The sequence below is a fragment of the Fusarium venenatum genome, assembly GCF_020744135.1.
Source record: "Fusarium venenatum strain MPI-CAGE-CH-0201 chromosome Unknown EDB82scaffold_1, whole genome shotgun sequence".
NCBI classification, from domain to species: domain Eukaryota; kingdom Fungi; phylum Ascomycota; class Sordariomycetes; order Hypocreales; family Nectriaceae; genus Fusarium; species Fusarium venenatum.
Window position 1 is genome coordinate 1,254,258 of NW_027072129.1, and position 26,248 is coordinate 1,280,505.

Below are 26,248 nucleotides of genomic sequence, written 5' to 3' on the forward strand. Positions count from 1 at the left end.
GTCTATGAGGGTCTTCGTGAGTGCAGGCTCGAAGAACTGTGTCTCGAGCGTTTAGAACACAACCACGCCACCTGTTTGGTCACTTTCGACATTCACGACCAACTACCTCAGCATGCTACACTCTGTTCGCAAATAAACCAACATCAAGAGCCAGTTTGTACCAGATGTGAGAGGGAGGTCACGATTGGCATCCGCTGACAGTTACCCGGTACCCGACTTGCTACATGAGTTGGATATAACTAATCTCGCTTCCCTCCTATTTGGCTTGTGTCTCAATATGGCCTTTGCAAATCGCATCTTCCAATGAAATAAATGAAATCGGCTTAAGTATTGTGGTTATTTCTTTCAGTAAAACAAGTCACTAGTTGAAGAAATACATAGCCGTATCAGCAACAGAAGGGACTCATGCTGTCCACCTGGTTTAATAAAATAGAGTTCACTGTATATAATCGTAGCATAAAATCTAATTTGATTCCTCAAAACGTTACTATGTATATATGAATAGACAGGTAGAGATGTACTGCTCTGTGTTTACGATACAACAGACTTTCAGGATGTCACGGCTATACATTCTCGTTCATTAGAAATGGATATCCAGACCCTCCTGTCAGCATCAACTCGGACCGAATACAATTCTTAAGTTAGTCGAAGCTTTGCGCAATTGAATGAATACTGGGTCCATCATGGCAAATTCTGGGGGATTTTCATGAGCGAAGTTGGTTGGGTCTGATTCCCCACCATTTCGATCTCTGGGAGATAAAGTAACTGGAGAAGATGGAGTAGCGACTGGGTCGAGCGTTGCCTGTGCAAGGATGTCTATATAATTCCAGTTCATCAACCGTGTTGCTGTCAATTGTCGTTGCTTTTGATACAGTCGTCAAATGATTGATTGGGTTGTAGATCACGTGTTGTTTCTGCAGTTATCTCTCGGCGCCGAGACGGGAGACCACGCGAACACTACAGGCGGGACAAGTTCTGGGCATCTTGGCATACCAGACCCTGGGTCGCGAATCGGTTAAGGGTGCCGATAAGCGCCTTGGCATTGAACAAGTAATTGACGACATGTAATTCCTTTGAAGCATTTCGCGACATTGAATGAGGTTGGTAGGACCAGAAAAATAACAGACATTTGCTCGTGAAAGAAAGAAACGTAATGATGAACAAGTCTTGTGGGTAAAGCCCAGAAAACTGGGCGATTATGGGATCAAGCTGCCGGAAGAGCGGGTTCCTCCACTACAACAAGAATGAACGTGCCATCGTACGGTAGATTACAATGGGCATCTTTCATTCTTGACAACGGTCTGTCGGTTCAACGGTTACACCCAAGGCATAGGTAGTAGATAGATAAACCAACTTGGGGTGACCCTCGTATATAACTGAAATACGATTGATCAAAGCCTTTATGCAAGATCAATGTCTGTCTCTACGCAATGACCCCTGGACTAATCAAGTCTAGAACTTCGTATCGCCTACTGCAATGCGCGTAATACCCCCGCCGCGTCAGGTAGGGAAAGGGCAAAAAATAGATACAGCCTGACCTGACGCTTTAATGTGACGGTTACTCCGTTTTAGCCAGTCAATAGACCGTGTCACCCTCCTCTTCCCTGATCCACTGTCGCTTTGATTGGGTGTTTCTCCCTCCCTCTCTTCCTTTCTCTTTTGCTCCCTTTAATTGCGGCAGTCGTATTCTGTACCTTGCGGTATTCCCACGCAAATCCATCCCCCCCGTCACCTGTTTCCATTTCTTTTCCTTGGCACTTTGACTTTCTTCAACAACATCCCATTCTCGATTTTATCCATCACAAGACTCTACGTCTTTGCTCCGTTTTCTTTTTACTTTGATATTTTACTATCGACTCTCGCTTTGGCTGCCCACTCAGTCATTAATACTTATCGCATTTATTCCATATTTCTCGCACCCCGAACTTTCCCTGGGCGCGCCCAACTCTCGCTTTCTGACGGCCTCGTCGCTCGTTCTTCTCGACGCCGCTCAATTTGATCTCGTTTGGACTCACTCACGATGAAGTCGTTTTGTTACGCCGGCGCAATTGCGCTTTTGGCTTCAACGGGTCTCGTCAACGCCCAGGCATCGCCTTACAGCATCTCAAGCACAGGTGCGCTCCTCCAACCGTCGCCGTAAAGGTAAACAGAGATTAACTTTCACAACGCAGACGCCATCAAGAAGTCGGCCAAACAACTCGCCGCTGATTTGATCGAATACTACCACGGAAATGACCCCGGTGGTATCCCAGGTATCCTGCCTGGTCCTCCTCCCAACGGCGACTACTACTGGTGGGAAGGCGGTGCGATGTGGGGGACGTATATGGATTACTGGAAGTGCACCGGCGATACGAAATACAACGACCTTGTGATGCAGGGTATGCAGTTCCAAGTCGGAGACGATCAAGATTATCAGCCCAGCAATGTTACTCTATCCCTCGGAAACGACGATCAAGGCTTCTGGGGCATGTCTGCCATGTTGGCTGCCGAGTTGGCATTTCCCAACCCTCCTTCAGATCAGCCTGGCTGGCTAGCTCTCGCTCAAGCTGTTTTCAACACTCAAGCCAACCCTGACCGACACGACGATACTTGCGGTGGTGGTCTCCGATGGCAGATCCCTCGAACAAACAACGGTTACGATTACAAGAACAGTCAGCGCTCCTCCTTAGATATAACTACCCAGTAAACTTGTGTACTAACTTGTGAACAGGTATCGCCAACGGTTGTTTCTTCAACCTGGGTGCCCGACTTGCTCGATACACGGGCAACAAGACCTATGCCGACTGGGCTGAGAAGACATGGGACTGGATTGAGGGCGTTGGTTTCCTTGACCCCACCAGTTATAAGATTTATGATGGCGGTCACGTCGGAAAGAACTGTACCGATATCAACAAGGCCCAGTTCTCCTACAACTCCGGTGTCTTCCTCCAGGGCGCTGCCTTCATGTACAACCACGTAAGTCAATCCACAGACCAAACTTATGAACCTCGCTGACATTTCCAGACCGATGGCTCGCAAAAGTGGGAGCAACGCCTCGATAAGTTGGTTGATGCCACCATCTCAAACTTCTTCCCTAAGGACATTGCTGTTGAAATCGCCTGCGAGAACCACGACACTTGCACTACAGACATGTACTCCTTCAAGGGTTACGTACATCGCTGGATGTCACAGGCGACTCATCTTGCGCCTTTCATTCGACCCAAGATTCTCCCCGTCCTCGAAAAGTCCGCACAGGCTGCCATTGCTCAATGTACTGGTGGAGAGACTGGACGCGTATGTGGTTTTAAGTGGGCCAGCGGCAAGTACGATGGCAAGACCGGTGCTGGTCAACAGATGAACGTTCTCGCAGCCGTGTCATCTCTGCTCATGGAGAACACTCCTCCTCCCGTCACAGCAAACAAGGGAGGCACCTCCAAGGGTAACCCCAATGCGGGTAACGTCGGAGACGGCAAGATTGACAAGACTTACGGTCCTCTTAGTACTGCTGACAAGGCCGGTGCTGGTATCCTGACCTTCCTGGTCCTGTCCTTTGCATGCGGCATGTTTGGCTGGATGAGCATGGGTAAATAAAACGGGATCTCGCTTGATAATTTAATGATGCCGAACGATTCAGTCCGGTAGCACATTTGTGCTTCTTTGCAGCAATTTGAAGGAATGGTATTTCCGGGCGTTGGATGGAGTATACTTGACACAAGCAGCCAGATGGCTGTGCTATCTATTTCTTTATAAATTTACAATGTTTAACGTATATCGTCTTTGTAATAAGTGATAGTCAATTTTTTTTTTTTTTTTTTGAGAGACTCTGAACCCAAGTTTTGGACAATTTCGTCTGCTGGAGAGGCATCATGCATCGAGTTGCCGACATGCCCTGTTTGCTCAACGTATGATATTCGTCATTATGGATGTCAAGTAATGTACAGTGAAACAAGACTGGTATGGAACATTGAGTTGAAAGTTTCCAATTTCAAACACCAATGGTCAGAGTTGGTGTGATTGGTGATGGGACGGTGGGACTAATAGCAATGTCTTGTAAGGGAAAACAGTGGGTAATATGGCCGACTATCGTGTCAGGAAGAATGCCAAATTTGTTGATCAAATTCCAGTTCGTTATCCGAAAACTTGATGTGGTTTTTCGAGGTGGAGTGCCCGAATCGACAGAGAGTGAGGAGGACGGTGAAGATGATAGTGACAACGAACATATAGGTCGTGATGGAAGAACACGATGAGAAGACCCATAAACGACATTATCGACACCACGGACGACCCAACGCGAAGGAACAAGGTTCCGTTGGTGTCTCCAACATGATCGGACTTCAAGGTCGTCTACTACACAAATAGCACCATTACTTCCTCTATCCCCAACATCACAGATATGCGGCGATGATATAGCATCCTACAAACGACATAGCTCCTAGCCTCTCTTTATCAACTTATTCTCGACAGACATTGCCATATGTCGTATCTATATCTCTATTCAGAACACCAACTATGGATCGGAGCCAAGGGACTTGTCAATTCAGACCACATGCATGTCTACACGCTCACATGATTTGTCAATGTGTCAAGCTTGAATGTCAAAGGTGCAACTGTGGCCCAGCTTCCTTATGTTTGCTACACTGCAGCACAATGGCGTGATTCGTCACATCTATGCCCAAGCACAGAGCTTACCCCAAAGGCCTTGGTCCCCATTGAATGCCTAAATGCCTTCCCCGTAAGATTGATAGATGGAGCTCACCAGGATTGAAGATCCGGGGAACGATCGAATTGCAGACATGGGCATGCTTTAGATCCCGGTACCAGCAAACAGACAGACTCACACTCGATGGGATCTTGACGTTTCCATTTCGTAAAATATGGGAAATAGAAGTCGGAAATGACAAAAACCCATGGTCAGTTCAACTTGCAGGTACAGTAGAGGCGGGACTGGCCGTCGCTAGCTGGCGTCTTCCGCTATGAGATGGAGGGAAAGTCAGTCTCCTTTTCTTTTCGAGGTCAGAACTTTGTTATTTTCCAAGGGTCCATGATCTACGTACGTCCATTACTCAGCCACGTCAGTTTCGTAGTGATCAACAACTACATAGTCTACATAGTCCTGACCGACGTTTCCAACGTTTCATTTTTCCTCACAAATGCATTAAATTGTGACATCGACAACGTGTTCAGTTGATACGCCGCTTGTCCTCATGACGACAACATCACAAGGTATCCATCCATATTGCGTTTTCTTTTTACTACCTTGTTCGAAAGAGTGAGGCTAATGTGTAATAACAAAGCCCGTGGATCATAACCCTTGCATTGACCAATAGCGTCTCATGGAATGGTTTTCATGGGGTAATTTTTACATACTAAAAACTCTAGATCCAGGAACCAAGCTCGAAAAAAACCTGGGGGTGACCGCGTGACAAGCGCCATTTGTCTCGGCATGAGGAGACGAGTTGGTTTGAGCTGAGGGGGTCTTTTTTTTTCTCTGTTTCTTTTAGTATCACACGCACAGTAAGTGCCCCAGTTGCCGTTAACTGCAAAGCGTAGTTAGTCTTATGACTTTTTTCGTGAATGAGGAGAGCTGGGTTTGCCGGGGGTTGGTTGATGTTGTGAACAAGCGAGATAGCTCCTCTGTCTACTCGACATGACGACAAATTCAGTCTAATTTAGAATGCGGGGGGGAATAGAAAAAAAAATAGATGGATTCATTGAGAAGAAAAAAATGAGTTAACATGGGTCCATTTGTGGGGTGAGCATAAAAGTAAAGGAATTGCTTGGCTTGTTGGCTTTGACTTGGGGGTGTATTGAACGAGGTATGTAACAGTAGGTGGGCAGAGTGGGAGTGGTATAACTACCACCTACGCCCATCATGACAACCTCTCTTTGCCTATTCTCCTTTTCAAGCTTTACTCTTACCTACTCTTGACTCTCTACAACTTGATATTCATCAATCGTATACTCTTATTGAGAAACCATAAACCACTACTCAGCTTACATCCATCAACCTCACTTACACCACCACAATGGCAAACTACATCCTCACTGAGCCCTCCCCTTCCACAAACGTCTTCGTACGTTCCGGTCGAGGCGGTTACGGCAACATCTCTCGTGCCTCAAAGCAAACAACTTCAACAACATCCCGCACCGTCGTTACCCCCAGCACAACTACCACTACAACAGTCTCTCCCCCACGCCGCTTTTTCAGCGGCATCGGAGGAGCAGGCAACGTCCACCGCGCCAGCGAGCAGCCCTCGGTATCTCTCGACGACGAGTACGACCGTATCGCTGCTCGTGATCAAATGGCCGCCGGACACGTCGGCATCGGCGGCGCTGGCAACGTGTTCCACCGCAAGGAGAGCGATGCTGGATCCGATATTAGCTCCAGCAGCTCTCTGAGCTCAAAGACGAAGCTGTGGGCTCGCGTGAGCAGCACTTTTAGCAGGGACTAAGAAATGTCATGCTTTCTACCTCATTTGTTGTACCATGGAAAGGACCTTGGTCTTGAAACTAGCGATCGGCGTTTGGGTTTGACATTTTGGCACGAACAAGAATAAAAATGATGGGGACCTCAGAGCAAATGGGAATGGCGAAGAAAAGCCTTGGATATATGGTACGGTTGGCATTGATGAGTTGAGATTGGCGATATGAACTGCCTCTCTTCCATCCTTTTGCCTGTATGATGTTTGTTTCTGGTGAAGATTATTATACCCCCGAGCGTAGCTCTCTTCTTATATTATAAAAGCATCAATATTTTCTCAGCTATAACTCCAGTTCGTGACATACTATTTGTACCATCATCACTTCACATGCGCCACCGAGACACAGATTCAACGCATCAGGGTATCATTAAGCTTCCTCTATCTGGCAAAGGTTGTCTACAACTGCACCGGTGTCACTACACGCCTGCGCAGTACTAAATCTTCCATTCCATGCAAAGGCTCACGCATCGCTCTATCAACAGCTGCGGGACAAAGTAGGTTGGTTGTGGGAGTATCGACATTCACAACGCTCATCCCCATCATAAAAGGTCCAGACAAGAAATCTAGGTTAACAATCCACGTCAATAGGTTTATACACGACCACGTCGGATTGTCATCGTAGAGGCTGCATCGTAAAAAGACGCGAGTTCAAATGGTTGCACCAGAAGAGGTACAGCTTATGTGAACTTGGTATGAATAATGTCGGGATTCTCATGCCAGTCATCGATGCTCACCCACATCTGTTACGAGTTAGTAAGCTGATAAAGAGGGTTACAACTACTTCACTGACCTTTCGGAAAGTACTCAATCCAGCAAGAATGCTGCCTCCGATCCAGGTCGAGTACTTTCTCTCCGGCGGCGCAAAGATCTTAATTCTCATATCCTTGACTGCCAATTTTTGCAGTTCCGTCAGGAGACGGTCACCAAAGCCCTTTGTCAGCGTGCTTCCCCCGGAGAGAACAATGTTGCTGTAAAGCGATTTTCGCAGGTCCAGATCTGTTCGGTTGATAGCATCGACGACAATTTGGTGAACACCAGGGTATTCGAGGCCGATAATTTCAGGGTCAAAGAGAATCTCAGGTGCTCGGAAACGTTCTGCGCCAATCTTCAATCTGTTAGTTTATTCATACAGTGAATTGAGAGCGTAGGGTCTTACCTTGAGCTTATAACCGTCTGGGAGAACGTATTCGGCAACCTTGCTGTCGTTGGGCTTCACGCCAACCCAATCCCTCTCTTCCTTTCGCGGGTCATGAGCAACGTACGAGACGCTCTCCTTGATTAACCTCACAACTTCCTTCTCGGCACTCGTGTGAAAGACGTATCCACTCTTCCGTAGCAGCGTCTGTAGGTACTCCGTCACGTCTCGGCCTGCTACATCGATTCGGCGAATACTGCTTGGCATGGCGAAACCTTCATAAACCGGCACGGCATGGGAAACACCATCACCTGAATCTAGGACAATACCGGTTGTTCGACCACTGGCGTATAGTGATAGCACAGCTTGGATAGATGTGTGGAGTGCGGGGACATTGAACGTCTCAAAGAGGATCTGGGCCGCCGTGTCGCGATTGCTTCGTGGGTTCAGAGGCGGTTCCGTCAACAGGACTGGGTGCTATAAGGTGTCAACACAGCCGATGAGACAGCATTGTTTGGTAACAAACCTCTTCACTGAGAGTCTTCAATCCCTCTCCATAAACATACTCCCAAATCCTCTCCATGTCGTCCCAATCGGTGACAATGCCATGCTCAAGGGGATACCGAATCTTGAGCAATCCTCGCAATTCCGAAGCCGCCTTTTGTCCTATAAACACCTCACCCTCGAGGGCACCCGCGAGAACTCTCAAATGTTTTGGTCGACCAACCCAAGATGGGAAGAAACACTTTGGTAGATCGTCGCCTGCGAAACCGGCTCGAATGGTGCCAGATCCATTGTCGAGGACTATAGGCGCATTGTGAAGAGAGTCGGCCATGGTTGTGTAGCTTTCAAATTGGCCTCCTAAGTGTCGTTTTTGTTGCTGTTGTCATAAATCGTCCCAACTTCCTTGCAGCTACCATATGGGTCCCCCAATTCGGAGCTTCTCGATGGTGATAGTTTAAGCTCACTGCTGATCACAGCCACAAGTTTTGGCGTATTAATTAGTAGACCAACAATTTATCGACGCGTGTGTAGCTCGTCGTGTCCATAAACCGTCGTCACGGAAAGAGTCGAGAGGTGGTCGGTATTGTCAAAGGTATTTGTTTGTTGTACCCCTGCCCTGCTATCCAACAAAGCCGCGCCCGCCAATCCAATCTGCTACCGCTACCTTCAGGAGGCGCCCCGTGGCAGATTCATCACGTGATTTAGAAGGCCATTTACGCCTCAGGCAGGTGCACTTTAAGTGCTTCGCGTTAAGGTCGCGTCTTCTCAGTAGTGAATCGCGTCACAACGTGCATTCATTATTACCTAGGCAACTTTAACCTCAGAAGAACTTTCGGCGATTCCAAAGACGAACTGCAAACTCCAATTTAGCCCTTACTGATACCATTTTTTGTCCACCTGCTTGATCTGAACTCGATTTTTTCCCTCAACGACATTATCATACTTATTCCATCGCGCATGGTTCCAGAATTGCTTCATCTTAGCCGCCGACATGGTCAAGGCCAATGCTAATGCAGCACCAGCTGCCACAGCACCTGGCGTTTACAGCGCAGTATACAGTGGAGTAAGCTTTTTCATGAACCCAATACGAGGAATTTATTGGCAGAGATTCTTTTTCCAGGCTGGGGAGAAGAATGTTACAGCGTCGCATGTTGCCGTCGGAACTTTCTACTAATGCAGCAATCCTCATTGCTACCGACTTTCTGTACCAGAGCTAACAAACACCGCCTTAGATACCTGTCTACGAATTTCAGTTCGGTGCCGAGCTCAAAGAGCATGTTATGCGAAGGAGGTCGGACAATTGGATCAATGCGACACACATTCTGAAAGCTGCTGGTTTCGACAAACCAGCTCGAACAAGAATTCTCGAACGAGATGTGCAGAAGGATGTTCATGAGAAGATCCAAGGTGGATATGGAAAATATCAGGGTGAGTGATATCTTCAGATATGCAATTGCTGTCCTAACACGGTCGTGCAGGAACATGGATACCCCTCGAGAGCGGACAAGCATTAGCAGAGCGACATAGTGTCATCGACCGATTGCGACCGATCTTCGAATACACTGCAGGCGCAGAGAGTCCTCCTCCGGCCCCTAGGCATGCTAGTAAACCCAAAGGGCCAAAGTCTCGACCTCCGCTGCCGAAATGGAACAGTATGTCAAACTCGAACACAAGTATTGTCCTCAAGCTGACCCCTTTTAGACCCGCCTCCTCCACCTCCCGCTCCAGCGCCTGTGATTCAAGAAGATGGAGATACCCTGATGGGTGACGAAGATACCCCTGATAACCTCACGGTCGCATCTGCATCCTACATGGCCGAAGACGAACGATTCGAGATGCCTCAAGCGCCTGGCACGGGCCGAAAACGTAGAAGAGACGATAACAACCTCCAAGATCTTACTGAACAGCAACATGCTTTGTACGGTGACGAGCTTCTGGACTACTTCCTTCTAAGTAAAACAGATCAGCCAGCAGTGAAGCCTGACCCTCCTGCAAACTTTCAGCCTAACTGGCCTATTGATGCAGAAGATCACACAGCACTTCACTGGGCATCGGCTATGGGCGATCTGGATGTTGTCAAGCAGCTGAAGCGATTTAATGCATCTTCTACAGTCAAGAACATCCGAGGCGAAACACCATTTATGCATTCCGTCAACTTTACTAATTGTTACGAGAAACAGAGCTTTCCTATGGTGATGAAAGAACTATTCGAGACGTTCGACGCTCGTGACAACGTGGGTTGCACAGTTATTCACCACGCAGCCGTGATGAAGAATGGTAGGGTCTTCAACTCATCGTGCTCGAGATACTACCTGGACAACATCCTGAACAAACTACAGGAAACGTTGGAGCCCAGTGCATTTCAGCAATTACTGGACATCCAGGATAACGAAGGGAATACGGCATTGCATCTCGCAGCGCAACGAAATGCTAGGAAATGTATCCGAGCACTGCTAGGGCGCAACGCTTCATCAGATCTTGCCAATCATGAGGGCATAAGGGCAGAGGATCTGATCATGGATCTGAACGCAACTAAGAAAGACCGTGGACCACAAAGATCATCATCGCCTTTTGCCCCTGAGTCTCAACGACATGCGTCATTTAAGGATGCGCTTATCGAGAAGGCCAACAGACAATCGCCAGTTGTTTTCCAGTCGGCAGCAGCAAACACAGTACAGTCGCGGATCTCGCCCCTTATCATGGAGAAGTTTCAAGATCTAGCTAAGAGCTACGAGGACGAATTCCGTGAGAAGGACATAGCAGAATCCGAGGCAAAACGACTATTGTCCAACACTCAACAAGAGCTGACCGCTGTTCGACAAAGCATCACAGACGTTGAGGGTCAATTGGAACCAGAAGAAGCAGCATCCAAGCAGGCGACCGAAGCCAATTTGGCCAAGCATCAGGTTCTGTCGCTCATAACACACCAGAACCGCCTGCACGTCCAAAGGGCAGTGGACAGCGAACTCAGCCGCGTCAACGGCGAGGGCGGTGGGCAAGAAGAGTCATACGACAAGAGACTGCGCCTCGCGCGGGAGCTCAGCTCGTTGCTTGCGGAGCAGCGTAAGGCCGAGGCAGAATACGTCGAGGCGTTGAGCATGGTGGGTACAGGGGACAAGATTGAGAAATACAAAAAGCTGCTCAACAGGTGCCTCGACCCCAAGGAGGCTGAGAGTCTGGACACGAATCTCGACAGCCTGATCGAGATGATGGAGGAAGAGCGGGATGAAAACGGCATGGTTGGCGCTATGGACCCTGAGCCAATGGAACTATCGGTTGGCATATAATTAACATCATTGGCCTACCCCTTATGGAGTCGGCCGTTATATCCTTTTTTTTTTCTCTTTTGTTTTGACGAGGTCAGATATTATAGTTATATCCAATTCTGGTGAGGGGCGTGTCAAGCTACGAACTTTCTCAATATCCTATCTATGCTTGGGTGATGATTGGCTAGATCATGTTTTCTACGTTGGAAAGGGCGTTGGGTGCATGCAATGTAGCCGATAGATTAAATGCAAGCAAAGTTGCTAACAAAATATACTCAAACGTTGGCCCAAAAACTAGTGCCTTCCCCGGACTGTCGGTCAGTGAAATGGGACACCAGCCACCAGGTTACATTTCCAAGGCAATGTCATTACTGAAAGCACTACCGAGACTGGCTTGACGCTAAAACCTACGAATGATTCAAAAATCCATGTTGTCGGGACCGAAGGGAGTGTTCAGACATTTCAAGCTTTGAAGATGGCGCCAAGGCTTGTCATGTCAGCCAGCCGCATGCTGTTGTGCCTTACTGAACTCGACAACGAACAAGACGCCATAGTGATATTGCGGCTGAAACCTAATGCCTAGGAGCGGCAATTCGTCTGCGGCACTGCTCAAAGAGGCTTGGTCATGTGCAAGCGATAATGTCCCTAGTCGGCCGAAAAACTTGGACAGTGATAAAACTTCCTCGAATCAGTGTATAGCATGCGCAAATAGATCCAAGCAGGCGTAAATGGGGTCACCCACAGATAATATTGAAGCCATCCTTTACACTTAGTGGGCGGCGAGGTGAGAATTTGCTCGGCGATAACTGTCATTGTCGATTGCGCCATCCATCTTCAATGGTGATGGTCACTAGATGACAGCAACGAGAGCGCGTCCAGCGGGAGAAGTGGAAAGAGTCGGACATGCTTTGGAACATGGCACAGCACGATGCTCATCCCACACCTCCAGTCTCCAAAGCAATATTCTGACAGCCTCTGGGAACCCAATAGGTCGGGAGACAAATTGCCGAGGTTGGAAGGCGCGGTGCCTCCAGGACAGCACCGTAAAGCTGTGCATTAAAATGACTGGCTCTGGTATTTGATGTTCGACTGTCAGTTGTGGGGTTTATCTTTGTTGCTTCACAGGGTTGCTCTTCCTGTCCCACTGTCGAAAATGTTGACGACAAGGAACAAGGATCTTAGATCAACTTTGCTTTCTTATGAGCAAGGGATCTAACTACTGTAGCTGACCGCATGAGTCCTAATCATGTGAGTAACGGCTTTTCATTTTGTAAGCTGGAAACTGACCAAGGAAGTTTCCGTGTCGCTTTAATGCGTGGTCGGAATAAGCATGAGCACTGGGTGTGGCCTTGAAGCAGCCAAAACTTTCGTCCCCACCTGCCAGGAGGCAGCTAGATCTCTGTTGAGATCGAGCGGTAAGATAAATCAGCCCGTTGATTACGCATAGTGGAACATATAACATGTCTAGTGGAGTAAAAGTTGGTCAAGGTCATAAATGTCCGTGATTGCCAAGCCATGGATGACTCGGATATCATTGTGATACTTGACTTTCTTGAAATGGAAACGAGTGCGAGGAAATGCATTGGACGGTGGCAAGAAGCGTCGTGGACAATGGGGCCGAGCGAACCGTTATGTCGAGTTCGTTCAACCTCCGTGATGTCCTTCCGCGTTGCCAGTCAGCCGCGTATAAGTCATGGCCTTGTCAGCAAGCCTACGTCGAAACACGAGGCTGGAGTTGGCTTACTACCCCTCAAGAGGCAGCTCCGTACGACAACGGTGGATGCGAATCGCCCAAGAAACAAGGAAGAATAATACTATGTCGTGTTATACCCTGAACGCATTATCCTGATTCGAAGAAGTCCTAGATCGGTTCGGTAAGCCCTGCTGCGATTTGCAAAAGTCTTTCTCTATCCGTAGCTTGTTCTCCGAATTTGCAAACGGTTGGCTGGAATTCAATGTAACCTTTGACAAGGACGAGGGCAAGATAGTGGGGACAAACTCGTAAGGCTGAACAGGGTAGAGTGCTATTTTCGAGCCCTGACAAATTGAGTGGCAGAGTGGCTAGTCCATGTTGGTCCGAATGAACAGGGGCAGAAGGGCGGAGTTTGCAAAATGTCAAAACGCAAGCATGGATGTACGGAATCTCAAATTCCGGACAACTCGTCCAACAAGCGCCATTTCTCGTAAAGGTATTTGCCGAGACTGGGGCTATGAGAAGTAGCTTGACCTTTGGACATTACTCGCAATCGACTGGTACAGCGTGAACTGTATCAATGCCAGGGAATGCTGTTAGGAACGGGATGGATACGACCAACGACCGCCACCTTAGTAGTATTGATAATACAAACTAGTCCTGTGCAAGGTAGCAGGCAATTCGTATTGTTTCGTTTTTCATTGTCGGCCCTTGTCGAATGGTCAGCGACAGCTTCTTGAACGGAGGAAGAATGGAGAAAGTCCAATGCAGACGCTATAGTGCTGAGCGCAAATCTGAAGATCATTACTTGTTGCGTGTTATAGCCAAGGAAGCAAGATGACATTCCATCCCGGCCGAAAACTAGCCACAGACATTAGGCCTTCCAATGGATAGCAGAAAATTGGTATCCTAAGTCTTGGGATACAAAAATAAGTAGTCTAAGAAGCATAAGCTAAGCAGCATAAACTGACCTGCTAATTTCGTCCCTTGTGTTTGTAGCACAACTTTTCTGATACCCTAGGGCGCCTTCATTCTGTTTTCCCTTCTGAAATGCTATCTTTTAGAAGTGGGTCATAGTGACATAGCAAGCACACCCCAATGTTGTATTGACCCTTAAGAGACTTTTTTTAACCTGATGCGTTGAGTTTCTGAGACAGAGATTGCGTTGCATGAGGCGCAGCGCTGCATCCATGAAGCGACGCCCCAGTCTGCCTTCTAGAAGGCGAGTAGCCTTGACAGTTGGCACCCCTTTTGTAATCCTTGAGCGGCTGGGTACTTGGTGATTGTCCGATATCTTGCGGAGTCGATCCATCATAGCTTGGAATGATTGACGATCGATTCCTGTAGTTTTACTGACGGCAAACTCGTCTCGGGCTTGTTTTTTCTTGCAAAGCCCAGACCATCGTGTTGGTCGTCGGTCCAGCTGGACAAGGTTACCGCCGACGCTGATCTTTGGTCTGTGATTCGCTACCGAGACGCTGGAGAAGGCCTAAGACGCCAGCAGGGGAAAAGCGAGACATTGGGGACCCAGGCTCGGCAGCATGTCGCAGTTGCATCGACCGACCTGAACCACGCGTGTTTGTGGCTTATTGGATATGAAGGGTTAGAGACTTGATGATCCAATATTAGCAAATATTCTGATATAGCTCGGATTAAACGCCCGAGCTTAGCTATAGTAGAGAAGAACCAACCACAGACTTGGTGATGCAATATGACGATATCAGTGTATAGAACTGTAATATCAGGTACGTGCGTATGCATACATTCACTGTATGAACAGACCGAGTGATAGAGTATCTTTGTTGGTCTGTAAATAAAGCAAGATCTGAGTGGCCTCGCTAGTGGACAACAGAAAAGTTGGCCTCCTAAACCTTAGGGTAGAAAAATAGTTGATCCAAGACCCATAGCCTAAAAGGCATAAACTGACCTAGTAATTTCGTCTCTTATGCTTCTTCAGGCCTCGAACTGTACGATGTGGATGTGCATGTCAAGTTTCAGGCGCCCCTTGCAAGCCCGACACCGAGAGAGGGAAGGTGGCCCGTCCTAGGCCCCCTCCTTCCTTTTCCACATCCAATCACGTGTCTCGTAGATGCCAGTTTCAGCTGCCTCTGTTCTTTCCAGCGTCACAATCAAGACTTGATCAACAATATCGCTTGGATGTCAATAATACCTACTTTTGCTCCAGAATAAATCCTTCCTCTAGCATTCAATGACATGCTGTCTCATGCCGCATTATCCCGACCCGTGTCGCATCATGCGGCAGGCATCGACATCTGCGTGGCATCCACCGCTTACCGGCCACCAACATATTCGCAATGAATCCTTTCAATAAACCCAATACGCATCGATCATTATACTCGGCAAGCATAATCGAGACAACAAGGATCATCAGATCCGCTAAGGCGAACCGGACCCCTCCAGAGCAAAGCCACCCGTCAAATGACGCAGACTTCCAGAATTGCCCAGACCTCAGAGTATCAGAAAAATTGACCGCTGGAAGCATAAGAGACGAAATTATTAGGTTAGCTTATGCTTCTTACACTATGGTCTTTAGACTAATTATTTTTATACCCCAAGACTTAGGAAGCCAAGTTTTCTGCTACCCACTAGCCAGACACTCCAGAAGTCGGGAATTTCGTGTTGCACTAAACCCAGGTACATGTACTGTTGACTCGTTCAAACTAACAAAAGTCCTTGACAAGAAGAGTAACTACTATAGCTCTGCCGTGCATAGTATACTACAACTTCCACACCGAATGCAGAGACAAATTGAATGACATACTGCCCCCGCCTTTGACGTTCTTGTGGTGCTCTCGCAACACTTTGGCTGGCTGCAGTACCCGATACATAAGGCACGCTTGTTTATTCCACGGACAAGTTTTGATGCTTTATTGAACTCTGACTTTGGGCAGGGTGTCTGTTGGCCAAGAGGCGGACCCATATTCCTCAAGACCGTTACAATACGGATATGACAATACTTGATCTAAGGTTGCACTGAGCGGCTCATGCAGGGACATAGTCGACGCCATTACACGTTGTTTACGGAAATGCAGCACACCGCTCAACCCGAAGATACAGATCCTAGAGCCTATTCTAGAAACTTTATCTCAGTGCCAACAAATCTGTCGATCTTTTTACGGCGGTGCGTGTCAGACAAGGCCGATCTTCGTTGCCTTAGATCTTGAGAAAACCGTTCGATACATGCAGAAGCATTCATTTTCTGCAGAGACTTGCCCAGCACCCATGCCACTAACGCAGCCTTGTCTAACCCAAAGGGATGCAGGCGCGACGTCGTCCCATCCATTTGACCAATAGTCTCTGAGCTGAGCCCCCTGTCTGGAACAAGCTCGTGACAAGGGTCCCGTCTCTGGCCCATGGCGTTGCTTCAATAGGGCTCACCTCAGCTGAAATGTTCATTTTAGCCCATTTTCTGGCGTCACTCTATCGCCAAACTGACCAGAATTAGGCTTGGTCAAGGGAATAATCTGCAGGGCCCGCGCTTTGGGGGCCCAAAACAGATTACAGTGCGATCGTGGGGCAACATGGCCAAGGGACGCCCGGCTCGCCCAAGCGACTTTTTCTCCTCTGACGCCTTCGTTGGAAGTCGCGGGCTGAAAACAGGGATTGCAATCTTGTGCATTGCAGCAAACTACTCTTGTAATACGCCCGAGGGGTACGGTGCGACCTTCAAATTGTTCGCTCAGATCCCCATTCGATGACTACATGGGAACTGCAACGTGAGGGTCGGCGACTCGAGCACACGATTCATTGAGTTCCCTGTGCAGCTCTGGTGAGACAATTCAGCCCAACTCGGCTTTCAGTGTCACTGCAATCTCATGGTCTTCCTTTAGGATCCTACTCCCTGTATCTGATTCAAGTTTCATCTGGAACCCAGTCAGTCTTCATTTCACCACGGCAAGTTGTGGCAGCGTTCAACAAGCAGTCTGCCACACCAGTAGCTATTGACGAAACTCCATCAGCGATGACTTCTCAAGAGCCCAGGCTACCCGGACTGAAGCCATACCTCTTCTTCTACCGATACCTTGTCAAATCCTAGCGACACTCTAGAACTTAGGACTCCACTTATGGCAACCACCCCTACAAGTTAAACGTCGTCAAATGTTGTACCCACGTCCCGGGGCCGAAGCCACAGCTAGTCTCGATTAGTAGCCCTGTTGAAAGAGGCTGTCTGAAGCATTTCTTTCCGCTCCTTTGCCAAAGGGAATCCATGTTCGCTTTCTTATTATCCCTAGCCCAGACTCCTGTAGAAGTAGGGTGTGGGCGAGGATGGGTGTCTAACTATCATTCTGTATTTGGCACGATTGTCATCAAGTGATGCGCTTAGCTTGGCTTGCTGTTTTAATCGTCTTTGGCCGCTTCCATACCATCAGTTCATGGACAAATGTCATATATAACTCTGTGTCCCTGACCAGATAACATATTCAGATAGAGGGTATTGCTTCCGTACTTTGATCTTTTCGTTTATACAACGCAGTACCAGTAATAGAGCCTCGACTTGCGCTTCATACTCTGTCGCAACCCCAACACCACATTGACGGCCCTGATAGCTCGCTCTACCAACCATTTTCGTATTGTCGGGAGATCATTTGACAAGCTTCCACTGATCTAAACCGGCTTTACCGGCTCCAGTGAATGCTTCGCGCGAGTTTCGTGGTGGACGACATTTCGTGATCGGCATAGCGACAAGATAATATATCAGCCAACTATCTGATACAAGCCACCACCAAGGCTCTTCAAGGCGCACAACGCTTACTGAGCAAGCGCCCTTAACCGCGGTACTGGGAGGATAACCTTGGATCAAGAGAGTCCGAGGCCACCAAACAACCCTGTCTGTTAGCCCAGCCTTCTTGTCGACACTGTCTACTCCGCCCTACCAAGCCAGACGAGGATTGTCAACGCAACGGGCAAGCATACCCCCAGGAAGTCACAGTCTGACCGCAGTAGTAGAGTGACCTTGAGAGCAGCCCCGCCAAGTCACCGGCGGCGCCAAAATTAAGTTTCCGCGAACATATCGATCAATCACTAACTTAAACGGCGCACCATGGCCGTAACTAATCAAGGTGTAACACAACTTACACCTGACACCACCTCGACGTCGTCTGCTACCAGCAACTACTTGAATAAGTCGTCTCCCTCTTTTCAGACTCTTCAAGCAGGTCTAGCTATCTTTGCTGTTGCTGTGATTGCACGGTTTTGCGTTTTACAACTGTACTTATGGTTGCGACAAATGCGCGGCTTGGATCAACAGAACCTTCCTGCTAGATCTATCATCTCGTCTTTCTCACAGCCTCGACGACTATTCCAGTCGCGGCCTATCTGGACAATGGATGAGAAGGACACCACACCAATGGGGCATCGGGGAGATATCGATGTGGAAAGCGGCCTACAAGTCATCTCTGCAAAGAAGAACTTGGTCATTAACCCCAACTGGCAAAGTGCAGATAATGCCATGTCCAAACACATCATATCGCGACCACCTCCGGCACCACCTTTGACACCTCCTGAGTTGAGCACGGCTGTTTTTACTTTTGAAGACCGTCCCCGTCCAGGCGACGATAGTTTCATCCGTCAGCCAAACCCTGATTACATGTCTTCAACTACAGACGCTATCCTTCCTCCTAGCTCAGGAACAGCCTCAGTCACCCGTCGGCGCTCGTACAACAAAACTCTTCCTATCGGAGTCCCTGTTCCTCATTCATCACAGGACATGTCAGATGCTGCCGATCTTGTCTTGTCGCCCAGCTCTTACCCATCTGCGAGTCCGTTTTTACCACCGGCCCCACCAAACGCAGGAACCACGGAGATCGGCGTCCAGGGCGAGATCATTGGTGTTCTTGATACCGAGGGTGCCGGCTGGACAAGACATACGCGTGTCTATGGAGGCGGAGTCTGCCTTGCTTGTGTAGCCTCGGGCGGGAATCACGGTGGTGGTTTCTACGGAGCAACAGTCCGGCCAGAGGAAATGCGATGACAGGTTTAACAGTTTCGGAACGACCATGGTGTACCACTGTCAGTTTATGTCTGACTGGATATGATTGGCACTTATGGTCTGGCATAGGGATCCATGTGTAACGACCGTTTACGACTTGATATTAGAGGTGGATGTGGTCCAACGACCGCGCTTCTGGGGCAAAATTTCCTCTTGTCTTACTTCAACAGCATGTGTACCTTTTGGCTTTGGGCGCAGTGCATTATCTCTTTCTGTCTGTCTTGTTGGTTGGAAATCTGTTTGATGCATTTTTACTGTAATATGTCCCTTAAGGACTCGTCTACTTGTTTGTTACCAGGTCAGGGAATCTTGGCTGTGGGGATATGGTCCACAAGTCATTCCTGTCAATGTTTAGATTTTGGATTGATGATATTATGACCAAGTTCCTCCGTTACAAACGTACCGTATCACATTGTGCCACCATTCAGTGACAGTTTCTCTCATCCCCAATTCTGGTCCCTCAGCATCAGCTTGCTCAGCCCCACATGACATATCCAGGGTCTATCCTTGAACTATCACCAAAGTGCTTCCAACCAGACCATTGTAATTAAGTTGCGGATACTTTCTCGGCTACTTATGAGTAAGCCGTCTCAATGCAATATCACGAGTTTCAATTCATGAAGTTATGAGCCATTCCGCTCTCGTCAGCCTTACAGAGACGAGCCTGGCCCCAAAGTCATCCCCTTGCAAGTGCTTATCGTAGGACTAAGCCGCGTATATGACCCAGAAGAAACAAGTCCGAAGCCCGAAAGAGCTTCGCCGCTTTCAGAAACAAATCCAGGAGACCCTCTCATAAAGGCTGCAGCTATGAAACGAGAAAGCGAGCTCGCGCGTCATGCAGGTCAGGACATATCGACCAACGACTTATACACCTTTTACCGATTTCACTACGTAGGCTTACCGGGCACCATGATCGGCGATGTGAGCCGAAGTTTCTTGACCTACCTGTCCTACGATACTCCGCAAGGACAGACCTGGTAAGCTCTCTCTCTCTCCACTCCGTTTCAAGCAGGAGCGGTAACTGCGCTTCTTTGTCTGTGGAACGAGGAATTTAAACATCTTACGTGAGATGAGAAGGAGTACATACTCATCAGGAATCCTGTGCGGTGAGCGGGTGATCACGGACATATGTGCTGGATGGGAGACAAGAGGGAGGGGACATGACGAGAGATGGGTTCTGTGTAGGGCTGATAGTGGATGTTCAATGGGGATAATACTCATGGAAGGATTCATGAACTAGACAGGAAGAGGAAATAGGATCAGATGAAAGGTATCTAGTGCTTGCTCAAGTTTCCCAGCAGTCAGAAATAAGAACCACACTTTGCTAATCATTTTCTGCGGCCCATTATAAGACCATGTCGTTATTCCCGTGCCTCTATCGAGGGAAGTACAACGAAAGAAAAGCATAAACTGACCAGGTCATAAAGGGACTTTGGTTCAATGCATGACGCATCCCTATGTGCATTCCAAAGTTGTTGATTCGAGAATGCTGTATCATGGCGTTCTGTATTTGAAGTTGGCTGCAGAAGTTAATTTCAATAGCTGTTTTCTCGAAAATTGATGCCTATTTTGGATTGTTTCTAGCTTAAGCTTCTGCATATTTAATGTGTGTAGCGTCATTGGTAGGGCTTTACCTTTCAATCAAACGTTTAGCAAGGAAACATATGCCACTTGCAGTTTGCAGCTGCCCATACCTGCTTTTCGACAGTTTCCCTAATTACAAATAGTGTTTGGTTGGATTGGTGTCTTATGGAACCATGGATACTTGCGTGTGATGCATTGAGGCCAACTTCGGCATTGTCTGTATCTGCTCACAGGGTTTGGGACATGACTTCATCAGCAACTATGTCAAGCCACGTGGGGATGAACAGGTACAAAGAACTGGTGGGTAGGTACTTTGAGTTGAGATCATCCTATATGAGGTCTTGTTATAGTACCTTTGGGCCAATTCCGGCTGGCCCAGGAGTTGATAAATGAGTGAACTTGTACGCTTTAGTATATAGGTATGTTCAACCAGAGCGTAAGATCTGCAATAGCATGAACTGCTTACCAATTATCCTCGGAGTTAAGAAGACCCATTCCACCAGCGGACGTACAGCTTTCTGGGGGATGCTATCGACAACTGACTGCCTGACAGGATAGAACAAGGCGGCTAGCTTTGAAGATCTCGTGAGAGTCTGCTATAACATGAAATCCAGTCGATAGACATGATACAGTAGATCCTCCGTTAACTGCTTGTTAAAACATCTACTCAAGATAGACAACCCAGGATATACATAACGAAGTATTTATACAGATGTAACTCTTCTTCAACAAATCACTCCTCCACTTCTTGACAAAATCCAGCCCGTACCTAGTGGATAGTAGAACCTTTAGCCTCCTAAGTCTTAGGGTATAAAAATAAGTCGTCTAAGAACTATCTAAGGAGCATAAATGATCTATTAATTTGGTCTCTTATACCTCCAACGGTCATGTTTTCTAATACCCCGAGGCCGCACAATCACAACAACCAGACAGCAAAACAAGAGGCCATGATAATACTAGAAAAAAGATGCAAAAAGAGAATCTGGAGGGCAATTGGGATTGCTCCCGCCAGGGCTTGAACCTGAGACCTTCGCATCACTGAATATTCAGATTGAAGTATTAGTACGACGCTCTAACCAACTGAGCTACGGAAGCCGTCCAGATTGATTTGTTAAAGTGCAGTGTCAGAATTTGCGGATTTGAGCTGCAGACCAGACGATGAGTAAGGAAGAAACTACATAATCGCCGTATGACGTTCAGACTACAAATGATGGATGAACTAAGATGGAGACTGGAATATTGGGAAAGTACGTGACGAGAGCAAGTCCAAGTGGAACGTAGTCGGCCTCAAAGCCCAGCTACAGGCATGGTTAGAAGACATAAAATAAATATTAAGAGATCACCAGATAAAAATTGAGCAAGCTTGTTGTGGCTTTCAAATTGTGATAGTGCCATTGTAAACTATCTATGAATCTGTCTACCCTTTTGCCAGTCCGACGAATCTGCGACCAGCAGCAGAAAGACAGTAAGACATACCATAACGAATGCAACGAAAGCAAATGTCAAATTTGCCGAAACAATATTCCCGCAGGAACGCCGGCCGTAAACCACATCAGGGGCTAGCTTACTGCCTCACAGAGGCTTTCAGGCCAGAGTTGTTCCCCGGTGATGCTTCTCATCCTCATTGGTATAAAGATTCCTCATCAACCCCCCAAGTAACCCATTCGTCCATCTAGGCTGAGACAAGATTATCCCCGGGCGATTCCCCCTAATGTCATGACGAAGTAGAAAAGTCTAAAGGAGAGACTGTGAAGCGAATTATAAACTTCTGTAATAGTAAAAGTTCGCAAAAGACATAGAAAAACGTGTTTCATCCACCTCCCATGCAGATGGTAACAAGACTCCCGTAGTGATCAGAAAAAGACAAAACGACAACCATCAAAAATGCAGTCCAGTCCGCGCAGTCATGTGTACAGAATGAAAAGTCCGAGCGCGTAAATCGTGACAGTGAGAAGGGTTTCAAGCCGAAGCACCACCTTTAAGCAGAAGGAGTGCTCTTGGTGAAAACCCGCCTGTGTGCCTTGCGCTGGTTGTCGGTCGAGTCGTGTGCCTTGGCAGCTCGCAGAGCGCCGTTCTTAAACACATCAGCAAAAGAGTTGCTCTCACTCTCGCCGTTGGAGCTGACACTCTCGATGCTGTCGACGCTCTTGCGTGTCTTCTGGCGCGAGCTAGGACGGTCAGAGCCAATAGCACCCCAGCTTCCACTAGCAGATGTGCGTGAGCTAGGGCATTCCAGATCACCGGCGAGGCTGCCAGATCCGCTGCGGCCAGAGTCAGACTCGTTATCAGTAATAGGAGTCGATGACTCCTCGGCAGTCTCAGAAACTGGGCTCATGCTGCCACAAGAGCTGCCAGTGCCCTTACGGCGCTCTAGACCGGCACGGACAAGGTTGGAAACAGCAGAACGACGAGTGCGAGCAGAAAAGTTCTTGCTTCCCTCGTACTTCGAGGTGGGCTTCTGCTTGAGCTCGTCAAGAGAAGGAGGACCGCGAGGTTGACGAATAGGATGCTCTCCAGCACGAGCTTGACCAGGTCCATATCCACCAGTCATAGGGGTCATGGGGAAAGTGGAGGTCTTAGGTCCAGCAGACCTGGGAGCGGCGTCGGACGACATGGCAGCAGCAATAGCGCTGTTAACGGGAGCAAGAGAAGAGGCCTTCTTGTGTCCACGGCGGAAAGCATTGGCTGAGGGAGGAGGAAGAGGGATCACCTCCACAGGAGATTCGTAGCGCTTGGGAGGCGAGTTGCTGCGGAACGAGAAGGGCTGCGATTCAGCAGGAGGCGAAACCTGTACCGAGGGTGTGCCCTGGTGGTGTTGCTGGAGATGTTGCTGGAAACCGCTGAAGCCGGGGGTGGAGGGCTGCTCGTTGTAAAGCTGTGCGGCCTGAACCTGCTGTTGCTGCTGGTGGGTAGGGATGAAGTACTCGTTGGTCATGGGGTTGAAGTAGTAGATCTGCTGCTGCTGCTGCTGCTGTTGAGCTTGCTGTTGGCTGAGAGCAGCCCGGAGCTGGACCTGCTGTTGCATGTTTTGGAGTTGCTGTTGCTGCTCGTACAGAGCATGCTGCTGTTGAATGAGCTGGGGGTTGTTGAGGTTGAGTTGCTGGAACTGCTGAGCCGCATTCTGCACAGTCAAAAGCTGCTGTTGAAGACGCTGCTGTTGCTGAGCCAGGTAGAGATTGGTGGCCACAAGCTGGTTGTACAAGCTTGGGTCCTGCTCTTCCAAGAGCTCAGGAGGCGACAGGATCTGATCAACAGTGTACTGCTGGCCTACCGACTGGTTGTAGTTGTTTTGAGAACCGTACTGGGGATAAGCCGTCTTAGGAGCGTTGTAAGTCTTGTCCTGGCCCATGCCATAGGCATTTCCAGCCATGGAGTTCCGGGCGTACTGCTGCTGAGGACCGGTCGTAGGAGACTGAGGGCCGAACGAGGCAGCAGTAGCGGACTTGGGGGCGGTCCTAAGACCAGCGAGAAGGTGGGAGCGGCTGGTGCGAGGGGTGGGAACACCAGAGTCCCTGTCCTTAGGTTGGCTGTTGACATCAACCGCCAGAGGCTTGGGGTTTTGGCTGCCACGTCGAGCAGCTAGGCCGCCAGTGGGCATGGCGAGGCCGTTGGGAGCGAAAGCGTTGGAAGACATTTTGAGCAAGACCGCCTGTGTCTGTTGCTCAAAGCGGGAATTGTAGTTCTAAAGATTTGATGGATGAAGAAAAGACAGAGAACGTGGTTCGACTAGGTCTTGCGTGCAAGGAAGTAGTCGGTTGAATTAGAAAATATGGTTTGCTGAAATCAAGCCGAACAAATTATACGGGTATACCGATGAAATCGACAGAGTTGGGAATTCCGTTTGGTAATCGTTACAGAATGTATGCCGATTGAAGATATTGCGTCGGGAGAGACCAAAATACGCAAATCCAAGAAGCTGCAAGTTTCGAGTGCCAAGTGAAAAGTCGAGAGACAAATGACAAGTTGGAAGCTTGTCAAATATTAAAGTCCAGAGTATTCGATGGAGAAAACAGGTGAACGATGAATGAAGGGCGATGCAGAGTGCGATCGACGAGAAGTCGTTGAGCAGGGTCAAAAGCAGACCGTGGTCAGGTGACAATGTGTACCAGAACCTCGTGAATGGGTTGATGAATTCACGCTCAAGCGGCGAGTCGAGTGATCAACACGACTTGAATGCGCGAGCTCCAGCTGGCTTGTCTCTCTGAGACAATTTCAGTGAGACAACGTCGTCGAAACGATGCCTATCCAGATGTGAATGATCCAGGTATTACCTTCTATCGTAGCCTCCTCTTGAATTTTTTTTGGTTGAAATTTTTGAGTCTTTTTCGATTATTCTGTGAGTGGAAAGTCTGTTTTGCAGTCTTGGTTTGATGGCGATGACGGAAGAAGTGTCGAGATTAAGCTGTGTTGATGGGTATCCGTAGACCGAAGGTGGAATAGGCGATAAGGCAAGAATCGACGAAAGAATAATACAGAGATTAAAATGGTTTTGCAGGGTATCACCAGTAGATGCGCCTTCCAGAACCTCAAATGGGATTTGATCTTTGTTCCTTCACAAATTTCCGATTGTCGTGCGTTGGCTTTTTTTTTTGTGGTGCGAAAGCGGGCAAGCGGGTGGGCGAGCGAGAGCGAATGCGTGCGGCGAAATGAAGTAAGTGCCTTATTGGTTGGGCAGAGTTGAATATTGATTCGCAGACGCGGACGCGGGGGAATAATTCTCGAGAGGAGCTTTGCAGATGCGAGGCGAGGCGGTGCAACCGAGGCGACGCAGGAAAGAGAGGAGGATGGAAGAGAGGAAGAGGAAGAGGAGAGAGATGAAAGAAGGAAGGGCGCAAAATAGTGGGCGAAGGGGAGGAAGGAGGAAAAAAAGGAAGTGGTGGAGTTTAAGTCTAGAAGAGAGGACGGAAGGTAGGAGTGGAGGACGAAGAAGGCGCGAGAGCAAGTGTCAAATGGAAAGCACGAACCGAACGAGCAGGAGCAGGTGTGGGAAAGGAAATGTGGGAACGGCTTGGCGGGCGGGTGTGCTGGGGAAAATCAGACAGGGCAGTGGCTTGAGTGCAGCCAGGCTAACATTAGCATTAGTAGGCAGGAAGGAACGGAGGCGATGCTTGACCGGTCGACACAAAACTTAGTGGTCCTGATACTGTACAGTGGCCCGATTATACCGGCAAACATACAGTACATTCCTACACACGCTTACTGTAGCCAGGCCTGCCCGGTACCTTCTTCCCACATCCCACCGCCTTAAGCGTTCGTTTCAAAGGCTCTCTGATTCAGAGCTTCTGAATGGGCAGACAACATACAGTGCATCACAGCAAGATTAAGGGCTATCTGGACCAGTGAAAATGCGTGCCAGCCTTTTGAAGCCTCAGTATCACGCCCATTTCCACATCGACTCATACCCTCCTCCCCCTTTGCCTCCCAATATTAGGAAAGCAATAATGATATGAGAGAAACGCCCGACATGTAAGGATCCAGCTGGATGGATGGAATGAGAATACGACAGGGCTACTACACATGGGCACGTTCACTTGCTGATGGTCAACGCGCTATCAAGAAGCCTGGTTACCACCAAAACGGACAAGGGGGGCTTCT

At 48.4% G+C, this 26,248-nt stretch overlaps 6 protein-coding genes and 1 non-coding gene across 7 annotated transcripts; 4 read left to right on the forward strand and 3 right to left on the reverse strand.

Moving 5' to 3' along the window:
* Positions 1-1,656: 1,656 nt before the first annotated feature.
* Positions 1,657-3,794, forward strand: EDB82DRAFT_482743 (glycoside hydrolase). The gene is made up of 4 exons (XM_025732088.2): positions 1,657-2,114; positions 2,172-2,651; positions 2,711-2,955; positions 3,004-3,794. The coding sequence occupies exons 1-4, from the start codon at positions 2,021-2,023 to the stop codon at positions 3,568-3,570; spliced, it is 1,386 nt and encodes a 461-aa protein (XP_025591048.2). The 5' UTR covers positions 1,657-2,020; the 3' UTR covers positions 3,571-3,794.
* A 2,211-nt stretch (positions 3,795-6,005) lies between these two features.
* Positions 6,006-6,431, forward strand: EDB82DRAFT_519215 (uncharacterized protein; the record flags this gene model as incomplete). Its single annotated transcript, XM_025732086.2, has 1 exon — positions 6,006-6,431. One exon carries the CDS (start codon positions 6,006-6,008, stop codon positions 6,429-6,431), a length of 426 nt encoding a protein of 141 aa, XP_025591047.1.
* Positions 6,432-6,808: 377 nt separating this feature from the next.
* EDB82DRAFT_482749 (actin-like protein) lies at positions 6,809-8,721 on the reverse strand. Its single transcript, XM_025732085.2, has 4 exons — positions 8,123-8,721; positions 7,618-8,073; positions 7,252-7,566; positions 6,809-7,201 (listed from the first exon to the last, which is right to left on the reverse strand). The coding sequence occupies exons 1-4, from the start codon at positions 8,429-8,431 to the stop codon at positions 7,139-7,141; spliced, it is 1,143 nt and encodes a 380-aa protein (XP_025591046.1). The 5' UTR covers positions 8,432-8,721; the 3' UTR covers positions 6,809-7,138.
* A 454-nt stretch (positions 8,722-9,175) lies between these two features.
* Positions 9,176-11,472, forward strand: EDB82DRAFT_7186 (uncharacterized protein). Its single transcript, XM_025732084.2, has 3 exons — positions 9,176-9,528; positions 9,579-9,752; positions 9,802-11,472. The coding sequence occupies exons 1-3, from the start codon at positions 9,381-9,383 to the stop codon at positions 11,385-11,387; spliced, it is 1,908 nt and encodes a 635-aa protein (XP_025591045.2). The 5' UTR covers positions 9,176-9,380; the 3' UTR covers positions 11,388-11,472.
* A 6,649-nt stretch (positions 11,473-18,121) lies between these two features.
* EDB82DRAFT_469988 (uncharacterized protein) lies at positions 18,122-19,051 on the forward strand (the record flags this gene model as incomplete). Its single annotated transcript, XM_025732083.2, has 1 exon — positions 18,122-19,051. The coding sequence occupies one exon, from the start codon at positions 18,122-18,124 to the stop codon at positions 19,049-19,051; it is 930 nt and encodes a 309-aa protein (XP_025591044.2).
* A 2,602-nt stretch (positions 19,052-21,653) lies between these two features.
* On the reverse strand, positions 21,654-21,748 carry EDB82DRAFT_t68. The gene has a single exon. It is a non-coding gene; the product is annotated as a tRNA-Ile (tRNA).
* Positions 21,749-22,471: 723 nt separating this feature from the next.
* On the reverse strand, positions 22,472-24,556 carry EDB82DRAFT_7288 (uncharacterized protein). Its single transcript, XM_025732082.2, has one exon. It carries the CDS (start codon positions 24,285-24,287, stop codon positions 22,632-22,634), a length of 1,656 nt encoding a protein of 551 aa, XP_025591043.2. The 5' UTR covers positions 24,288-24,556; the 3' UTR covers positions 22,472-22,631.
* Positions 24,557-26,248: the final 1,692 nt, after the last annotated feature.